We start from the raw sequence: 20,306 nt of genomic DNA, 5'->3' as shown, positions 1-20,306 counted from the left end.
CCAATGTCTATTTTGATCTGACCATGGGACTAGGAGACCACATTTTCAAGCTTTCTGCAGCATTTAATTCTATTAAATGATGAACTCTTGATGCCTTCAGTGTTTTTCCATTCCACCTCAAACAGTAGTTGTTTCTTTCTTATGGAAGAACTTGTAGGGCTTATTTGCAAAGTTGCTCACGCAGGCGACTCCTTACAATCCCTGTTGTTTACCACGTGTTGAAAAAAGTAGGTTCACTGATTCGTGTTTGGTTGTCGCTGGTCACTGGATTCGGATGGATATTAAGCCCATACCGTCCAAAAAAAACAGAAAAACCACGAAAGACTCCAGGACTCAGTGCCAATGGTAAAGGTTGTTTAATAGCATGAACTGTATCAGTCGTAGCTATATATAAAGAAAGAAGCCCTCTACTTGATAACGGGTTTCGGCTCCCACAAGCCTTTGTCAAATCAGGGCTATGTCGGTTCAAACAAACATATTATTGTATGGAAGTATTATCATTCATACCACAATTCAAAGTTACATATAGCATGTTAAGTTAGTAGTTTGCAAAAATGTATGCCATTGGTTTAGACAGAGAAACAAGGGTTGGTGAAGGGGAGGATTGAGTGGGTTCAGAAAACATCACAAAAATCACAAAAATGAAAAACAAACATGTATGGAGAAAGAAAATAGAAAAGTACCCATTAGTTCAGCTATAAAATTAAAGAGATTCCTGAATTAAAAAACTAAAAAACTAAAAAACACATTTGAGAATCCGCTTACCCAATGTAACTTTGAATTGTGGTATGAATGACAATACTTCAATACAATAATATGTTTGTTTGAACCGACATAGCCCTGATTAGACAAAGGCTCGTGGGAGCTGAAACGCGTTATCAAGTAGAGGGCTTCTTTCTTTATATATAGCTACGACTGATACAGTTCATGCTATTAAACAACCTTTACCATTGGCGCTGAGTCCTGGAGTCTTTTGTGGTTTTTCTTGTTTCTTTCTTACATTCATGTAACTACTGGATGGACAGCCAGGCTCCCGGTGGCCTTGTGCACCTTAAAGCAAGGATGAAACCCATGATTGGAAAGAGTTTTCAGTGTGTGGCGTAGTTGGAAAATTACTGATGGCAAGAGAGAAATTCAAGAAAGGCTTGGCTGGCCCAGCACCATTACGAGATGGCCCGTTGTTTGCTCCCTCTTCCCCTCGCGGGACCCGGTAAGCACGCCTGGTTTTCCCAGGCGTGCTTAACGTGTCCCGCGAGGGAACCTCGTAATGTGGCTGAACGGGTTGCACGGCGCCATCACCTTTTATGGCGCTGTTTAACCCGTTCCGCCAGGGTCGTAATGAGGCCCTATTGTCTTTGTGCATGTATGTAGGGTGTAGGGTTTTCTCAAGGGGTACCTTGTTTGCATGATTCTCTGCGGTACAGGCATCCTTACTGGTACTGCACGTGTTGCAATTTCTGGCTCCCAACATATAGGCAGCATGGGGCAGAACTTTTGGTGGGGGTACTTGACTCCTCCTGTACACTAGCATAAGGATTTTACAATCTGATGGATGGAAATTCAGCTTCATGAATGCATGATGTGTTTTTAACAATGATGCATAGTTTGTCAAGGATTCTGCTAGGATTCTCTGAGTGTGCACATATTTCTAGACATTTTGAGGTAGCCACCTCCCCTCATTTGATAATGAAAAGCGAAAAATGAATCTCTCCATGCAATTTTGCATTTTTTAAATTGAATATATACCTTACCCTTTCCTTTATGATTAAATCCACCTTTTCTAGGTCATGTTTTAAATTCAGATCTGTACATCGGCTATGGACTGCCAACAATCTGAAATGCCTTATAGTAGGCTCTGTATTCTACTTGAGAATGTTTCTGAGCTGTTTTATAGCCCTGAGGATTTTATGTGAAGCAGTATTGTTTCCCTTGGAAGGTGAACGCAGTGTATGTTAAATTCCTTGGGTCTAGTTGTTGTGGGAAGAACCCAGTACCCAAATGTATCATTGTTTTGCATTTGCAAGTACAAACAAATAATTATGTGGTATGAGATTTATAATTGACTTGTATTTCTAATCTGTTTGGATCCCTTCTGGTGTACTAGAGGTTTGGGGCTGATTAATGGTTTAGAAACCGATATTACTCCCTGCCCAGAAGTTGATTTGTCACAAAGTATCATCTGGTTTTGCCACTGTTAGAATGGTTGTATAGTATGGACTTGGCTGATGTATTATGACTGCTTGGTCTATGCGCTTGTCTACTATCGGTTTTATATAATGATTAACTTATGCTTTAATGGGCTGCTGTTTTTGAGAACTTGGTTTTGAGAACATCGGTATTTTGTGTGTTGGACATTCATGGTCATAACCAACATGGTTCTTGACTAGTTGAGTTGCTCCTGGAACAGCCCATCCAGGCTCACCCTTCATTCCCCCTTAACCTTACTATACATTCATCCACCCTTCTTCTCTCACCCTCTCTCGTGGCCATCCTATACCATCCTCTCTCATCCTCCCTCTCTCTTGCTCTGTTCCCTTTCCCTCCATGCTCCCCATCCACACTCATCTCCCACCATCCTCCCTGTATGTCCCTCTGCTATTTTGTCCTCCCCACTGATCCTCTTCTCTCATCTCCTACACCCTATGTTCTCATCCCACTCTCCCTGTCTTCCTATCTCTAGCCCTTGTGAATACCACCCCCTTACATCTGACCCATACATGCTTATTCCTTTCTCCATCCCTTCCTGTTCACGCTTTCATTCAGCCTCTCTTATTCATTCTATCCCAGTAGCTTACCTCTTATCTTCCCTTTATTGACTCTGTCTTCCTCTCTTATCGTTTCTTTCTCCCTTATCTCGCATCATCCTCATCCCCTTTCTCACTCCCGTCATCGTCTTCCCTGCTGTCAATCCCTTCTTTCCCCTCCTCCCCATATCTCCTCCTCGTCTGCCTTTCCTTCTCTTTGAACCCTCTCTCATCCCCCTCTATAACCCCTCCCTCTCACCCCCTCTTCTTGTCTTCCTTCTACCCTCATTCCTTATTTTCTACCCCCTCCCCCTGATCTCCGATACTGTCCCACTCTTCTTCATCTATCCTCCCAGCTGCTCGCCTGCCCCTCCTCTTCACCTGATTTCCTCCACTGCTTCTTTTGCTGTGCCTCCTGCAGTGCTTATTGTTCCCTCTCCCTTCCCCTTCCACTCCTCTTCACATGCTCGCCTACCATTCCTCCTGATTTTCCTACAACTTAAATTCTTCTCAGCAGGATCCAATTATAACTATTCAGTGCTTGTGCTCAGTCTCCGAAGTTATATTAACCCCCAGCTGGTTTAGCAAAGCCACCGCAGTGCACACCGAGCCCCCCCCCCCACCGCCTCCCCAGCAGAGCAGGCAGGCTCTGGGGTGTGATCGTGCGTGCCCTCCAATAAACCACTCAATGAATTAAAAAGAACCCTCTTCTGCCTGGCAGTTCTCCTCTGTGCACCATGCCAGGCGCAGCAAACCAATCTCGGGCCTTTCTAATAGATGCCACTCTCTGGGCTGCGGATGCCCCTCTCAAGCTCGCGGCAGGGGAGGACACATCTGTGGATGCCAGGCAGCATAAGAACAGGAACATCTGGGTTGGGAAGGCACACAAGGACAACAGCTGTACTGCCTAGCCCCTTAAAGAGAGTGTTCCTGCTGTGGAAGTGACCATGTACTCAGAGGCATAGACAGGGTAGGGCCTGAGCAGGCAAGGCCCTCCCAGAATCTTGTAATGACCACTCAGCAGCACTGTGTGGGTATTTACAGAGGTCAATGCCACTGTGGTGGGCCCAACTACATTAGCTTCAAGCCCCACATCTTAGACAATCCTGGCCACGCCTCTGCCTCTGCATGTACTATACATAGGGCACCTCGTCACTTGCTGGAATGTATATTGCCAGCAGTGATTATGCCGGCATGTTTGAGATGGCATCAGGATTTGCCGATGAAATGAGCCGCCCAAAAGCACAAAGCGGCATAGCATGAGGATGACATGGCGTGTGAAAGAATTGGTGGGTGCAGTGTTGGCATCAGGCCTTTCAACGTTTTCAGTTGAAACATTCGCTCGAGCCTTAGGGGAGCCACCGTGGGCATTATTATGACAAAGCACAATTCTTCTTTAATTCAGGATATTAAATGTGTACTTTTCTGCCCACATGTTACAGGATGCCTTTGCTGACGTCCTCAGCACTTCCTCAGGCCTCTTGCTATATCCAGCAATGTCCTTATCACATCATTGCCTTTTTATCCCAGTTTCGCCCACATAAGTACCTGGCTGACAGTGGACATTTAGTGATTTGGCTCCCACTAGCTGCCTGCCCCTTAATATTCTGCAGCAGTTAACCACCTTGCTGCATTCCTGTGTGTCTCCATTATAATTTAAGCACCCCACGGGTGCGTTAGGCTGATTTTCTCAGCTTTAAGAAAAGGGGCCCACAAGCATCATGTCAAAATGAGCCCCCATGAGCCCTCGCACATCCTCAGCCAGTCATGGGCGGTTCATTGAAGTAGTCTGCACCGAACATGTACATGGGAAGGTGGGTTGCAGAGGTCAAGGTCAGGGATACAGGAACACCCTCATCAACTAGGTCAATAAAAGAAATATGATGGTGGCACAGAAACCCGCAGGTGTACAGAAGGGGAGCAGAAGGAAAAGAACAAGGTACCAGAGTTTCGAACATAAGCTGGCATAAAGTACAGCACGTGTGGATCCGCAAACAGAACCACACCAATCTGAATTAGCAGGTTATAATTATCCATTTTAGTGGTACTTATTTGATCACCCTGAAAAGGCTGAAAGGCTGAGTGGGACATGCTGTGATGTGTTCATGTGATCCATAGGTTATACACAGATTTACGCAGCACATTGGCCAAGGGATGAAGTGAAAACCACTTCTTCCCTTAGCAAAGGGAACTCGGGACAGCCCCAGCACCCTTGCCGATTGTGAAAAGCCTGGGGGTTCTGATGGACAATAATCTCACCCTAAAGCCACAAGTAAACACCCTACTCAAGAAATATTCAAGAAATGATTCTTTCTCCTGCGAGCGGCAAAGAGGATCCTACCGTTCCTATAATTCGCCAACAAAACAACCACCATCATTGCTCTCGTCATGCCTAGAGTAGACTACGCCAGCAGCCTATACTTCGGTATGCCTGAACAACTTCTAAAAAAACTACAACGCATACAAAATGCGACAGCCAGACTGCTTCTGAAACCACCCCGAAGAGAACGCACCACACCAGCACTAAAAACACTACATTGGCTACCAATAAAACAACTAATAAAATTCAAAACAATGTGCATCATGCAGAGAGCAGTACACAATCAAGGCGCTGAGTTCCTGAGAGACAAATTGCATCTACATCAATCAACAAGAACGCTCAGATCAAGCAATGACATCTGCCTGGAACGAAAACCCTACAACCACAGAAAACTCGGAGGATCTTCTCTCTCACCAAGCGCCGAAAACCTGGAACGACCAACCAAAGTACATACATAACACAAGAAAGCACCTACTAGTCAGGAAACAACTCAAAACTTGGCTCTTCACATCATAACTAGAAGACTGCCGACAGGTACAAAAACATAGATGAACGAAGAGACAGACCCTGATCCACACCAAGCAATCGACGGGGAAAAGATCCTAAGGAAAATACTCCACAACATAACAAACAACTAACCGAGAGACAGCCGTCATAGGACCCAAAGGACCAAAAACATAGCAAGACGAAGATGGAAACACCAGGACGACTCATCATTAGCACCCTGTCCCAAACCATAGCCATTCCCAGCGGGCCTAGTCATGGCAGATAGCAAGGGAATAGGGAACTCCCATCCATTAGCTCCAAACCAGAAGGTGAGAAACAGAATAAACCTTCACATTACACAATGCTCATCAAGATACAGCAGGAAGCAGAATGCGCCATCACACACAAACAGCAACCAAACAATAGCTCTTAAGGAAGTCACCCCACGGAAAAGGACTAACTGAAAGATAGTCATGACAGGAGGAAACTAACGACTGAATACACAGGCTGACCAAGACGGAAGCACTAGGATGCCTCATCAACAGTACACTGACCATGAACCTTTACAAGCTCCAACAGAGCACTGTCACAATAGATAACAAGAGAATAGGTAGTACCAACCTCAGCTCCACACCCGAAGGAAAGGTTCAAACCTATCACTCCATACAAATACTCAATAGGGTACAACTAGATCCGCGCTGCACCATCACACACCACAGCAGATGGTCTATAAGGAATCAGCAACAACCCCACCCACAGAGATACAGCTCAAAGGAAACCAGAAGTATCAGAATCAAGATACAGACCCCACTGACACAACCTTCAAATCTCTGCATACTCAACCCACATAAAACTCACACAACCATTTCCCTCACACCAATCCGCATGCACTTTACCACACAGCATCAACAACACATAAACAGCACCTACAGCACACAAGGTCTCGCCCGATCCGATACTTGCACCAAAGCCCAGCACTCGGTGTATACCGAGCTGAGGCCGCCAACAGCACACCACCTCTCCCACTCCCGCTCAACCCGACTAACCCAACCCACCCTCCTTCCTGTTTGCATATCTGCTGGAGCGCCTGGGAACCAATTCCATTGGTGATGGTGCGCTCTATAAGTACATTTAACATAACATAACATGCCAAATCCCCTGCACACTCTACCCACTACAGTTTTCAGTAGCTTGTCAGGCTGCACTATAGACCTGGAAGCCACCTGATGTTCCAGAAAATGTTTGCATCTTTTCAAGCTCACTGCCTTCCCCACTTGGTTCATAGTGGTGGCACAAGTGCCGCATTCAAAGGAAAACACAGGGTCTAGCTCTATAGAGTTCAAAGCATGCCCTTCCTCTCAGGTGGGCTCAATGACCAGGAGTAGGTTATCCTGGCTAAAATGGCTTAGAGGATGCCCCTTGCATGCATTCCGCCAGAGGCCTTCACTCCTTCCGTGTAGACTCCCTAATAGTCACAATGATCTTCATTACTTTCTACTCTGGACTCACACAGCACCATGTAAAGCAACTCCACAGTCTTTGAATGGTATAAAATACGAGGCCCTGTCAACCAGGGGCTGACGTGCCTATCTTGTCTGTCCTGGACGTTTCATATCTGCTAAAATGCCCAGACGAGCCCTCCCGCTATCAATGAAATGAAATGAGCGCCAAGACCTCCAGCAGGCCCGCCTCCTCCTCTAACCTTCCACTCACGTCCAGTTAACTGGGCGGTGACTACAGACACTTCTGCACCCAAGTCTCCAAACTGTTGAACAACTTGCCCACGAGCATCATCTATCCTGTAGTTCCTTTGGAGACACCCTTAACACTGTCCTTTTCTACCACCAGTAGATAGGCATCTCACTAGGTGAATTGCATTGCATTTGGTAGACAGCAGTACACAGCAAGGTGGGCCCAGAAGCAGTTAAGGTCATAGTGTAGCATGGTACAAAACCACGTCATTGCAGTCAGCAATATTGGCTCTGTAGTTACATGTAAATTGGGTTTTGCATTAATCCAGCTAGATTTCGAAGGCATATTTCATCCTATGGAGGAAGTTTACTTTCTACATATGTAGAAGGACTTACCCAATGACGCTGGAGCCCAGGCTGCTATTTGGTTCTCCACTGCTGGAAATCTCTTTTGGGAAGACCAGAAGCAGACCGGATCAAATAAGAGCCAAGTTTGGAGACCCCTTCTCACTCACTCCAGGTTGGGCTAAAAGGAAGACATATAACTGGACAAAAGGTGATATTTAATGATTGTTTTAAACATCTTTCAAAATCGAAGCATGTATCATTGAAATCTTTGACGAGGGATTCTACTGTAGAATGTGGATCCAATTTGAATATTTCACAAACAAAATCTAATCTATGGAATAAGCACAGAGTTTTTAAAATCTGAATTCCCTTCAATACATGCGGCGTGAGGTTATGTTTTATATCCAACACCTGGGTAGCTTTAAGATATTTGCCCTTAGTTTCATATTCAATTCAATAATGGGGTGGGTCTTACAAAAAATCTCTACAAAAAAGTATGTTTGTACTTGAAAAGTGAGTATTTTAGATCCTGCTGAGGGCTAACTAAATCAGAGGATGGTTTTGGGTTCTTTAGAAAAAGACTTAAGGGTAAAAAGTTAGGTACATGTGACATGGTAGTTGTTGTTGAGTCCATGCAGTACGTCCTTTTCGACGGGCCCTAAACATCATTAAAGCATAACGTGTGGCCACTATTTTGAGCAAGAAGCCAGACTTCTATAAACACAGCCAGAATGAGTCTAGTTTTACTGAAGGCAAATTATGTTCATAGTTGTGAACTTCTGTAAGGCGAGAGGGTTATGTGTTCTTTGTGCGGAGTCAAGATTGCACTGTGTAGATTATATGTATGAACGTTAATATGTTGTATACTGTTTTGTAAGATACGTTTAGTCAAAGTCAATATGTGTTTTGAAAAAGCCAAGAAGATGAGAGCTGTGTTGGTCAGGATATCGCGAGAACCGGAGAACAGAGTCCCATTGATTCCCAGCTTGGGTAATGCCATGATGTCCAGTGTCATGGGTGGCGGAGGTCAAGGACCATCAGAATGGACATGTGCTGGCTGTCGTGGGTGGAAGAGATTGATGAAGTTAAACACATGTTAAAGTGTAATCTCTGTAGAGTGGGTATTCAGGAATTCAGATTTAAGATAATCCTAGAGATACTCTTAAGTGGTGCAGTGCCTTTGACGGTTGAGGGGAGTCATGTGAAATACATTAGAAAGGGAGGAGACATGATTGTGTTTTGGGAGGGCTGCTTCTTGAGCATGGAGGAAACAGGCCCATATTGAAGTGAGACACATGGGGAGGCGGATCTGGAGGAACAGGAGATTAGGATCGTGAGAACTACAGGATCGAGAGTTTTGGTGATCTGCGATTACTGTAGGATACAGCCCAATGTAAGCAAATGTATGATGGTACTTTTTTGATGGCATAATGAGTGCCCTCTCCTCTTTTGCGGCAGTCCTTTGTGGGCCCCCACCTCAGGTGGAGAACGCCTTTCCCCTGGGGAAGAAGAGACTGCAGTACAGCATCCACTCTACAGTCCGCTACCAGTGCGAGTCCGGCTTCAACCAGAGGCACGTCCCCACTATCAAGTGTCACCGAGACGGCAGATGGGATCGGCCCAAAATCATCTGTGTAAAACGTGAGTAGAAGACTCTGGGTGAGTGGGAGCACAATGGTGAAACATGAGGAGTGGGGCATAAGGACTTGTAGCAGGATAGCAGTGTCCTTTGTGATAGGGCCCCACAGTTTATTTATTTAATGTATTTATTTATTTAGCATTTGTAGAGTGCACCTAACCCGTGGGTATCTGGGCCAGTTAGTATAGTTAGCAGAGGCTTTACAAGGAGGGGTGTGGGGGGGCTTAGATGGCTTTAGCTCCGGGTCTTTTGGTTGTAGCCCCCAATAGAATTTTAGGCGCTACAACCAAAAGGCTAGCTAGCCCCCAGTCCCGACAGTTCCAACATTAGCATAGCCCCGGGTCTTTTCTAGACCTAGCAACACCCTTGATAGTTAGTAGCCTTTTTGGCTTGTGGGCATTGGTTTGTGATTCTGGCCTTGGAAGTAACCCTCTCTGGAATATTCTGCACTGTTGATGGATCTTCGGACTGTATACTCCAAATGTTAAAGTGTAGAAACAAATTATGATTTGCTGAGTTGGCCCTCCCACTGATATATTCAGCATCATATATTTCTAGGTGGGGGGAAAGAGAAACAGCATTACTACATTGTCCTATTTAGTCCCCAAAAGATGGACTGTCAATGCTAAAGCTTCGATGAACTCCCAACATTCGGTTAACTGGCAGATGCCTTAAAAAAAGCCATCAGCAAGGCTGTTTGTAAATCCCGGGGTTTGGAAAATGGGAACAACCAGTTTCTAGACTGCTGAGTCAGTAGTTTTCAGTCTGAAAACCTCAGGCTGAGCAGTTCGCTGTTTGTGTAGCAGAGAGATAGCGGTTCCCAGTTTGTAGGTTAAAGAGTAATTGGTCCCCAATGTCTAGAACCAAGGGAAAGCAGACACTCATTATTAAGTTCCAGCATTAGCGGTTCCCAGTATTTATATCCGAGTGTTTGGGATTCCAAGCAAGCTACAGGGTGAGCCGTTCAAAGCTTGTAGGTCAAATATTCTGTGATTATTAGGTATTTTGTGACACGTCTGCGTTTCTATAGGACACATGGTTAGTGACGCTTTTGTAGGCCAATGGGTCAATGCATAGCAAGGTCTAGGCAACAGTAATTCCCAGTAAACTGGTCAGTCTGTGGAGCCATCTTAGCAGGTCCCCCGGTCAACGGTTGCTAGTTTATCCATCTCAACATCCATGTTTACCAGTTTTAGGCTCCAGGTTCGGTGGTGCGATTCTAAGCACTGACCCCTTTCCTTCATAGGCTTCTAATAATTGATTTTAATGTTTTTGATTGTTTTGTAGCTGAAAGAAGATCTCACAGGTCACGGCGCAACCACCATAATCACCACCACCATCACCAGAAACACACACGCCACCGTCGGCATAACCACCAGCATGGCAAGCACCAATCCCGCAAAGAGAGGAGGAAACACCGCCAGCAACATCAGTCGGACGCTGTTGGTGAAGCCAGAGCCTTTTAAATCTGGGGTAGAGGGAGAGCACAAGAGCCTGGCTGCCCGTGGGCCTCTGGCAACTGCAAGGAGGGCACACGGTGAGCCGTGATGGGGGGGGGGGGTTGGTCGAAGCAGGATCCAGTCCTTTTTGTTGTGAAAGCCTTCCATTCTGTGTCTAGCCTGGTTCCGAAATCTAAGAGGACTCCACACGTCTCCTGCACCGGAGGAGGCTGCGTCAAATGTCCATGTCGGCAGCAGTGACATTCTGTGTATTCTGAAATGTTTTCTTCTTCGTTTACCTATTTGGAACATCTTTTTCAGCAGCCTCCCTCCCCTCCCTTGCACCATCCATCCCCCTCTGCATTCTTTTCTCCAGCCACACCTCGAAGTACTGTGGTGACCGACACCACCATCCATGATGGAGAGACCATGATGACCAATCCACACACATTATATCTTCTGCTGCATCCCCCTCTGGGCCCGAGTCATTTCCGGCACTTGCATGCCAGTGCGTACAAACCAAGTGTGATGTGAAGGGGGAGTCTAAGGTATGAGCTTCCAGGTTCCAGTGAAGACCATGCGTCTTTCCTCCCTGTGTGGCTCGGCACAGTCATTACACTCCCCTGCCATACCTCAGTCACAGAGGCCTCAGCAGGCGCCTGTGATTGGTAGCTCCTCTCTCTAGGATTCTTGTTATGTTATTGTTTTGATTGGATATTTTGGGTGCTTTAGAAATACACGTTTTTTTATGTAATCCATGATCTGTGAGTTACCTTGAGATCCCAAATAAAGTATGGTGGGTGCACAGACAACAGGAATGAGACATTGCATCAAAAATGCATGCCTAGGGATCGGAAAGCTCCCAAGTCACTCTGGACCAAGGATCCCTACCCACCCCTTGTCTACACTGCTATTGACTCTGCCATTCCATTTCATGGCAAGTTGGCAGCCATGATGATTCGGGATGGTTCATCCACTAACGCCATGTTCTCTGTCCTCATTGCTTCTTCTTCTCCATAGCCTAGTCCCTAAAAGCCTCAATCCCTTTCCACGTGGCCATCTGTCACCACCATCTTTCATAGGAAGCCTGTGATATTTACTGGTGTTTCTTTGATCCATGGCGGACAGGCATGACTGTGACGGCATATCATGTGGAGGGCAGTATCGCTGCAGGGAACCCTGAGCTAGCTCTGTACGTTGAGGGTTAAGACTGATGGGTTTTTTTTTAGAGGCTTGTGATGTTTAATAGTGACCCTACTTTGCCTAAAGAAATGTATTACCTTTTGTCGAGCCACCCATCTTAACATTCACCCGCTCCGTTAGGACAAGATGTGATCAGCCACATTTGCTTTGCTGTTTTAATCCCAAACAATCTACAGTGTATACCATATGTAACATGCTTTGCCCATGTGGTGGGTGTCGCCCGCTTTTGCAATAAGTTCCTCTTCTAACAAGCTCAATGTAACCACAGACTTCAATGGGAGCACCCTCACATCATACCTTTATTGCTCGAAAACATTTGGCTTAATCTCCCTTGGAGACTCAACTGGTTCAAAGGTATGTTGGGCACCCATGGGTGTTGGATCCTGAAGCCAGGGCCTCCGCCTCCTGAAATTATAGATGTTATGAGCGGGATGGGCTCATGAATTCCTCTGATTTCCTTTATGGCCAGTCGTCTTCTATGCCTGTACTTATGCAGACTTCTGAACAGAAGGACATAAGGAGACTGCCCTGTCTGCCTTGGTGAGGGGAGTGATGACGCATAGTGCGGGGGAAAGATGGAGAAGAGAATGACGAGGGAGGAGCATGAATAGAACTTGCCTACATTGAACATAGAAGAGAAATTCAATTTATTTGGATTCAGTTTCTTAACATCTACTCACCGCCCCCTGTGCTGTCCGGACAGCTCTTCTCTTATATCTCCCATAGACACTACAGATGATCTCTTTGACCAAAAGGTAGACTTGAGAATCAGAGTCATTCTCTGACACTGCAAAGTGCCACCATCCCTGTTCCTTCTCCACCAGGTTGGATGCAAACAAAATCTCTCAATGAAATATCCATGGAAAGGCGTGTGCAGTGCTGAAATTGCTCCAGTTTTTTCAGAAAGGAGCTGGAAGAAAGAGGAAGGGAGGAGCCACCCACCACTTGCTCAGCATATTGCAACCAACTCCCAATTAAGTAACTGGTAGAATTCGAGAAGTTGCAGTGCAAAGGCGAGCCAGCAGACGGTGCCCTGGGGTTCCACTGGACCCACTGCAAAGTTCCCAAGAGAAACTCTGCTCCAGTGGGGCCTGGAATTCAGGGTCACCGAAATGTCAAGTGAACATATGGTTCCATGGCATCAGGAAAAGTTTGCTTCCGGTCCACCATTACATCGACAAATCATTGTAATCTGGTACTGCAGTCCAATTGGTTCAATTAAAGTGAACCAATACTGCAGCTTTGAACATGGGCCCTGGTTTAGGGTTATCTGCTCACCCCACGACGTCCCATTGGGAAGCAGAGGAAGAAACCTAATCATGGTAGGACAATGCTGCGGGCAACTCTCACAGAGAACGAAGAGATCTGTGCAAATTGCGCCGTGTTCTATTACATTCATGTTGCGCCGTGTCTCTCCGTGCATGAAATGGCTTATGTGACAGCATCTCCCAATAAAGCGTAATGCAGAGGGTGGCCCTGATTTCCACTTTAAACTGGACAGCTCCCCTACTTGGAGACTCTTCTAAGTGGCTTTCTCCAATATGGTCCAGGGCACTTTCCATCAAACCTCGCCAAATATCCAACAATGGTCCCTCGGGAACCAATGTGCACCCGGTAGTTTCCATCGAGTTCCAGGGATATACTCTCACAGAAAGCTGGTGATATGCAACAGAGTACCTTCAAATACACAATATGAATAGCTTGAAAGTTCTGTATAGGCAGAGATTTCCAGAAAGGTAAAGGTTTACTATTCTTTCATTGTAAGAATAGGATGGACATGTTGTGGTCAGTGCTTCAGACACTGGGTTGGTTGCTTTGAATCTGGAGGTCAAGTATAATCGAACTGTGGCGACCAGCGAAATGAACAAAACAGATGTATTGTTCCTTAATGCTCTCCCTAGCTAGACCTAAAAAGAAGATTAAGTCTGCATACGGCTTGTGCTCTCCCCACTACCTGCTGAGGGCAACTCTCTTACAGCACTCTTTTCCATGCATCAGACTTGCTTCATGCCAGGCAGTGTCTCTCCAAAAGGTGTACTAGTAGACAGCTAACAGAGAACTTCAGGACAGCCACACAACTCTTCAGCTTTCCACAGGCCATGACCATGATACCTCACATAAGACTGTGTTCCGCTGACTCCACTGGCGCAGGTTCTGTACAATCTGCAGCCGTTCGAGCACCAACAGAGAACACCTGGGTATACGTGTGCATTAGCCTCACAGGGACGCCATTCTACCAGACCTGTATCATACAGGATGGAACAGGCCCAAGACTGAAGTGCATTGCCTCAGTATTTGCCTTTTATTTTGGCTTCATATCAATAAAATCAGCAAACACTGTGTTCTGCAATATCCTAGCTTCAACAGTCTGATTCATTACGCCATGTATTCAGGAGGTTTAAACATGAGCTAACATGTCTGACATTTCATAACCTTTGAAAGGCACCACATTACCATCGGAGCCGTGTGTGTTAATCCCCTGTTTGATTTCCGTCTGCTATATCTTTTCCTTTTCTATAACTGAAGCAATTTCAGTCTCCTCATAATGTCACTTTTTTTGTATCGAAATATAAGCATCACATGTACAATGCAGACCATATACATTTTAGCCACAAATCGAAGTTGTCAGATGTGAGCATGAACTGGCACATAATGACAAGTACCCAACAATATGGGGATACATATATCCTATGGTGAAAAGAGCACATAGGGGTGTGGAAATGGTCTATGTCCTGTAAACCTCACTAATTACCAAGAGTCTGAAGATTGTGGCAGGTGCAATCTCACACTTTCTGATTTAGTGTCAATGAATCGGAAAGTAATGCCATGGCACTGTTGCAACAGTTGTAGTCCTCCTCCGTCTGCCCGCATGCGAGGATGTTCTCAGACTGCACTGCAGAGTACACCGAGCATCTCGCTGAGAATAGATGGCGGCCCTCTACTGTGCTGAGACCACCAGGTCTAAGAGTCTTAAACTAAATTATTAGATGACCTTCCAGCTGCTCATCAGGCATTCTCTATTTCTTCACATTTTCTTGGGATTCACATATAAAGCCCACGCAAAGAAAAAGGGGTCAGGGGTTCCTAAAATGACTACATCAGATTTGAGTCACTATTAGCTGTGGGCCAACTCCACATATAGGCATCCCATTAGCAGACACGAGTCCACACATTGATGTTCATCAGCAACATTCAATGTATCCGTGTCCTTGTTCATGTTAATATAATGATCACGTCTTCGGGCACCATCATATCAATATATAATCATGCATTTAAAGTCCCAAAACATGTACATAGATACAAGCAAAGACCTGTGTCGCATAACAGAAAACGCAGTGGATGAATCGCAGTACTGAAACGACAGCGACACCGAGATAAGAATCATTCCAAAAATTGAAAAATTCAGAAAAGGGAGAATCCCAGGGTCAAAGCTCTGGAGCTCTTCATAGATGTATAAGAGAAATAAATAAAGAATGGTGCCCGTGATGAAATGTGCATTTCGGAGGATTGGGGGTATGCCGCCCTACTAAGGACCAAGTAGCCATCGAAAAAGAAACTATACATTCCTAAGAGGAAGGAGAGATAAACTCAAGGCTAAAAAATAGCTTAAGATGCCTACATTTATAAACGAAGGGCTGCCACTCGCCTAAGCCCTGCTGGATCACTATAAATACACATACCATGTTACTTTCAATAATGCTGACCTTTACCCAGAGGCTGTTCCAGGGTGCTACATGGCAGACGTAGGGAGCAAAGGAAGGAGGTGGGTTTGCTAAATAGCAACAGTTCAGTTTCCATTTGAAGCTCTGAAACACATACTGAAGCTGCAAGTAGCATAGCAGCATATTAGGAAAAATGGAGGCAAAATGGAGGATGGCTTCAGTGCTGTGGATGAAGGGAAATGAAGTCTAATGGAGCCTTCCCCACATGCATTGCACCAGCCTTAGTAAACCACATTCAACACAAAGAGGACAGCCCTGGCCAAAGAGCACAGGTGGTGACAGCAATAGAACTGGAACTGCAGGGGTGGCCACACCAGAGTGGCAGGGGTGTCATTAACCCTTTATGCTAATATTCCAATGTATCTTCCCTGCCTTTCCCTTACTGAGGCACTGGCCAGTCATGTCATTAGCAGTAGAGTCCTTAGCTAGGGGGCAATGAGTACCTTTTATTTGTTCCCAGCATTCAGCGCAGAAAGGGTCTGTCAGGGAGGACAGATGCTGAGGAAGGGAGCAGCAGCAGAACCATGGAGCTGTAACAGAACCAGCTTCTCACATCACATCAAGCAAGAGATGGTGATTCTGTCGCAGAGGAGACAAGGATGGGCTGGCAGATCGGGTCAACGCGAGAGGGCAGGGACCTCTACTGAGCATCAAAGCTGCAACCAAACCAGAATTAGCTGATCACTTTCAGCAGGAAGAGGGCAGCAAGGAAAGGAAAGGAACAAGCCAATAACACGATAGCTATTGTCTACTTGTATGTATGTATGTATGTATTTATTTTTGTATAGCGCCGGTAGCCCGAGGGCATCAGGGTGCTTAAACATTACAACACAGAATCTAAAGGACAGGCATAGTATGTCACGTGCTGTAGGCTCGAATGCCCCAACAGCAGCTTACACCCCGATTCTTTATCTAAAGAGGTGTGTCTTCAACCGTTTCCTAAATACAAGGTGGTTTGCTTCTGACCTCAGAGAATCAGGAAGGCTGTTCCACAATTGAGGTGCCAGCACCAGAAAGGATCTACCCAACCCAGATTTCAGCTTAAACTTGGATACAACCAGAAGGCACTTTCCTTCCGAGCGTAGTCTTCTCCTGGGTGTGTAGAGAGCTAGGCTGTTTTTCAAATACTCTGGTGCTTTGCCATAAAGGCACTTATGTACCAGAGAGAGGGCCTTGATCTTTATGCGTTCCTCTACTCTAAGCCAATGAAGGGATATCCCATCGGAGATGACATGGTCTTTCTTCTTCATATTTTTGACTAGCCTAACTGCATTATTCTGGATCACTTGACATCTAGATAATTCCTTACACTTCGGGTACAGCACAGAATAACAGAGAGGAAGGGGCCGTACCAGATCCCCTAAACCGGAAGAGATACACCAAGACCTACAGTAACAGCTCTTAGCAATGCACTCAGCTCAGTTTCCACCGAACATGGACTGCTAAACCCCCAATGTGAAACCCCCAATGTGACATGATGCGGCAGTGGAATAGGAACCTTCATGAAGGAAATGTGCGCAGAAACGGGAGGACTTTTGTGGGCCATAAAGGGTTCCCTTTCCAGGGATTCAGGGGCACATTGGCTACGTATACAAAACGTTCACTAATGCGCTGACCAGTTCTCTGCCCAGGTCCCATGTACATTTGAGATTTCATTTGCCTCCCATACACTAGTAACAGAGGCTTTCACTCACTGACCACGTGGTCAAAAGCTGGGACTGTCCCACCCCTTCCTAAATATATTTACTGCCTACTTCAATATCCATCTTCCCCTGTTCCACCTACTCATGCCCTTGAAATGTAAAAGCTACTTTAAAACCCTGACTAATGCAAAGAATTTAATCCCAACTTTAACGGTTGGTGTATTGGCCCGCGAGTCACCTTTCAGAGTAACCAACATAAAGAGAGAAATTGTATGGTATAGATGGGACAGAACATTGTTTCTGCGCACCAGCTTCATAGTAAATATGGAGTGTATGTGGCTACCTACTTTACAATTCAGTAAAGAACCAACTGGTTTTCCACCAGTCCAGGGAATGGAATATAGCGAGCCATTTTGCAGAACAAACATTCTGCTTCCCGCATAGTCATGATATATACTGCGCAAAAAATAGCATTTGCAAGTCGCGCCCAGAACGCCTCTTACGCGCCCCCAAGCAAAGAATAAACAGCCAGAACAGCTACCATTGTGTGCACCCCTGTTGCAAATACACGCACCCTTCAAACAGTGCATGGGGACCCCCGAAAGCAGGCCTGCATCTTGAGAACCCCCATAAACTGTTCCTGCACCATGCTACACTGCGTACGCGTACTACTAAGTGAAATCGGAACCACAGTTGCATACACAGACCCCTAAATCTGACATGCCACCTTCATATTGTGATTCCTATGCGCAAGTGACTTTACGTCTGCCTTCGGGTGGCGTAGAGATCAAGGGATTTGTGTGGCCATTCCTATGCTGAGAGGCTACGTGGGTGGTTCCATGAATTCATTTCATTTGGCACAATTGTGTTTTCGCATGTTCTTCCCCATTTTCTGTGTTCTGTCCCTTTCCCAGCCCTCTGCGCAAGCCGCGCCCACCTTCTGAGTGGTGGCTTGCGCAAGGCGCTCGACGGCTCAAAGAGACGTGTCGAGCCTGCGCGCACTGCATGCAAGTTTTTAAAAGGACCTGCACCTTCGATTCCATGAATCGACGAACGGGATTTTGCATGCAATTTGGCGTGCAAGTTCCCTATTTCCCGCGCATAAATTACCATGAATAGGACCCACGGTTTATACCGATATGAGCAGAACACACAATCAAGAAAAAACATGCTGCTTGATATAGCGCATTGTGAGAAATGTGTCGGGTGAATCAGAGCCAACACAAGGATGTTTGAAAATTGTTTAAAAACAAATGTTACCATAACTGGTGTCTTCAACCATTGGCTCTTGAGATGGTTGGACTAAATCTCACATTAGCAGTCCCAGACAGCATATGCAATGCTAAGGGATTACGAGGGTTTTAGTCTAAAACACGTGGAGAGCCACAGGTTACAGACCCATGGAAAGAGCACTGAATGTTCTTCAGAAAGATTTAGAGGCGCCAGCATAAGTTCAAACACTTGTACTTAGTCATTACCAATCAAATTCACTGGGCCTCATTACGAGTTTGTTGGAGGTAGCCATGCCCTTAATAAAACCTTGGAGGGCCCGGTATTTCCCCATTCAAGGAATCCGGACCATCCCCAATCCCATTTGAGCCCCCATGGGGAGCATGCTAACAACGGGCCCGTTAATGACGGGCCCGTTGTTAGCATGCTGGGCCGCTCATGGGACCCGCTAAGGACGTCTGGTAAAACCAGGCGTCCTGAGCGGGTCCCGTGAGCGGACCTCATAATGGGGCAGTAAGGGGTTAACGGCTCCGGCACCTTTACCGGCACCGTTAACCCCTTACCGCCCTCCTCGTAATGAGGCCCACTATAACTATAAATGTATCTTATGCATTGCAAATATCCTGAAATCAAAAATCAATCTTTTGTTTAAGTCTTTAAAAAAATAAGGGCACAGGAAACAAGAAAGTGACCTTGGAGCATTGCTTTCTACTCGAAAAATGCATTGATTTTCAATCTTGAATTAGACTTTTTTGTTACATTGAATCATAAAAAGGTGATGTTGTAGTTTAGCAGAATGTCAGAGTCCATGCTGGCGCAGGGGTCCCAACCTCAGATTTATAGAATTCTAAACACAGTAACATGTGCAGCTGTGACATTTCTTGATGGACCTTGAATGAGGAACCTGTTGTCTCTTGATCCTGCTTCCTGGTATTAGAATGCTGAGGGTGGAGTGGGGTGCAGCAGCTTTGGCTCGTGGGCGTTACCCAGCTGCTGAGTTTGATTTGTTTTGTTTTTATTTTTATTTTCCATGGGTTGGGATGGGCGGTGTGGGAATGGTCGGGGTTCGTTCTGTTGTTGTTTTTTGTGTGAACGTGCATTTCCAAGCTGATATTTCTGCCGTTATCAATAATTTGCAGTGTTCTGTAAAACTGTTGTGTGGAGAAAAAGAAAACACTCTGCGTTCCTGTACTGATGGGCATTTTAATAAACTTTTTTAAGAGGTGAACTGTCTGTTTTTTTTTGTAATGAGGGGAATAGGATTGCCGGATTAATCATTACTTCCATTATCCGTATAGCACAGCTTCCTATATGTGTCAGCCTCACGTTTCGTACCTCCCCTGGTTCCATCACCTCAGCTTTTACCCCCTTACCCTGCTTAAGAAGGTCGGGGCTCATCTGAGTACACTGAACAAGAAAGTACAGTATTCCCCGCACGAAGTACAGTATTCCCCGCACGAAATACAGTATTCCCCGCACGAAGTACAGTATTCCCCCCACGAAATACAGTATTCCCCGCACGAAATACAGTATTCCCCGCACGGAATAGCTTGGAATCATTCCAATTGCACCCGTTGCTACTAACGACTGAATCTGGGACTGGGGGCTGCACTATTTGGCTCTCTGGATGTTTTGGACTGCACAGCCCATGAGTCACAGCCAGCATAGAGGGAGCGTGGGAGTTGTTGCACGCCACATCAAGAACATCTTGGGGTGCAGACTGGTAAGTTTTTTTAATTGGGTGATACCCAGTCAGACAATTAACTGCCCACCCAAAAACATGATTTACACTATTATTTTTCTGATTCTTTAACAGATAAAGGAATCCCCAGTTTATTGGT

General features: G+C 45.7%; 1 protein-coding gene across 1 annotated transcript in view; it reads left to right on the top strand.

Moving 5' to 3' along the window:
* Positions 1 to 19,693, top strand: part of NCAN (neurocan) — a 1,349,040-nt gene extending 1,329,347 nt beyond the window's left edge. The window contains exons 16-17 of the mRNA XM_069649118.1: positions 9,048 to 9,230; positions 10,516 to 19,693. Coding sequence (XP_069505219.1) covers positions 9,048 to 9,230; positions 10,516 to 10,694 — 362 coding nt within the window. The 3' untranslated portion in view covers positions 10,695 to 19,693. The remainder of the gene's footprint in view (positions 1 to 9,047; positions 9,231 to 10,515) is intronic.
* Positions 19,694 to 20,306: the final 613 nt, after the last annotated feature.

Source organism: Ambystoma mexicanum, chromosome 1p (genome assembly GCF_040938575.1).
Source record: "Ambystoma mexicanum isolate Mex_15411 chromosome 1p, UKY_AmexF1_1, whole genome shotgun sequence".
In the NCBI taxonomy this organism is placed as follows: Eukaryota; Metazoa; Chordata; class Amphibia; order Caudata; family Ambystomatidae; genus Ambystoma; species Ambystoma mexicanum.
The sequence above is the reverse complement of the archived record's forward strand: the minus strand, read 5'-3'. Positions and strand labels throughout refer to the sequence as shown.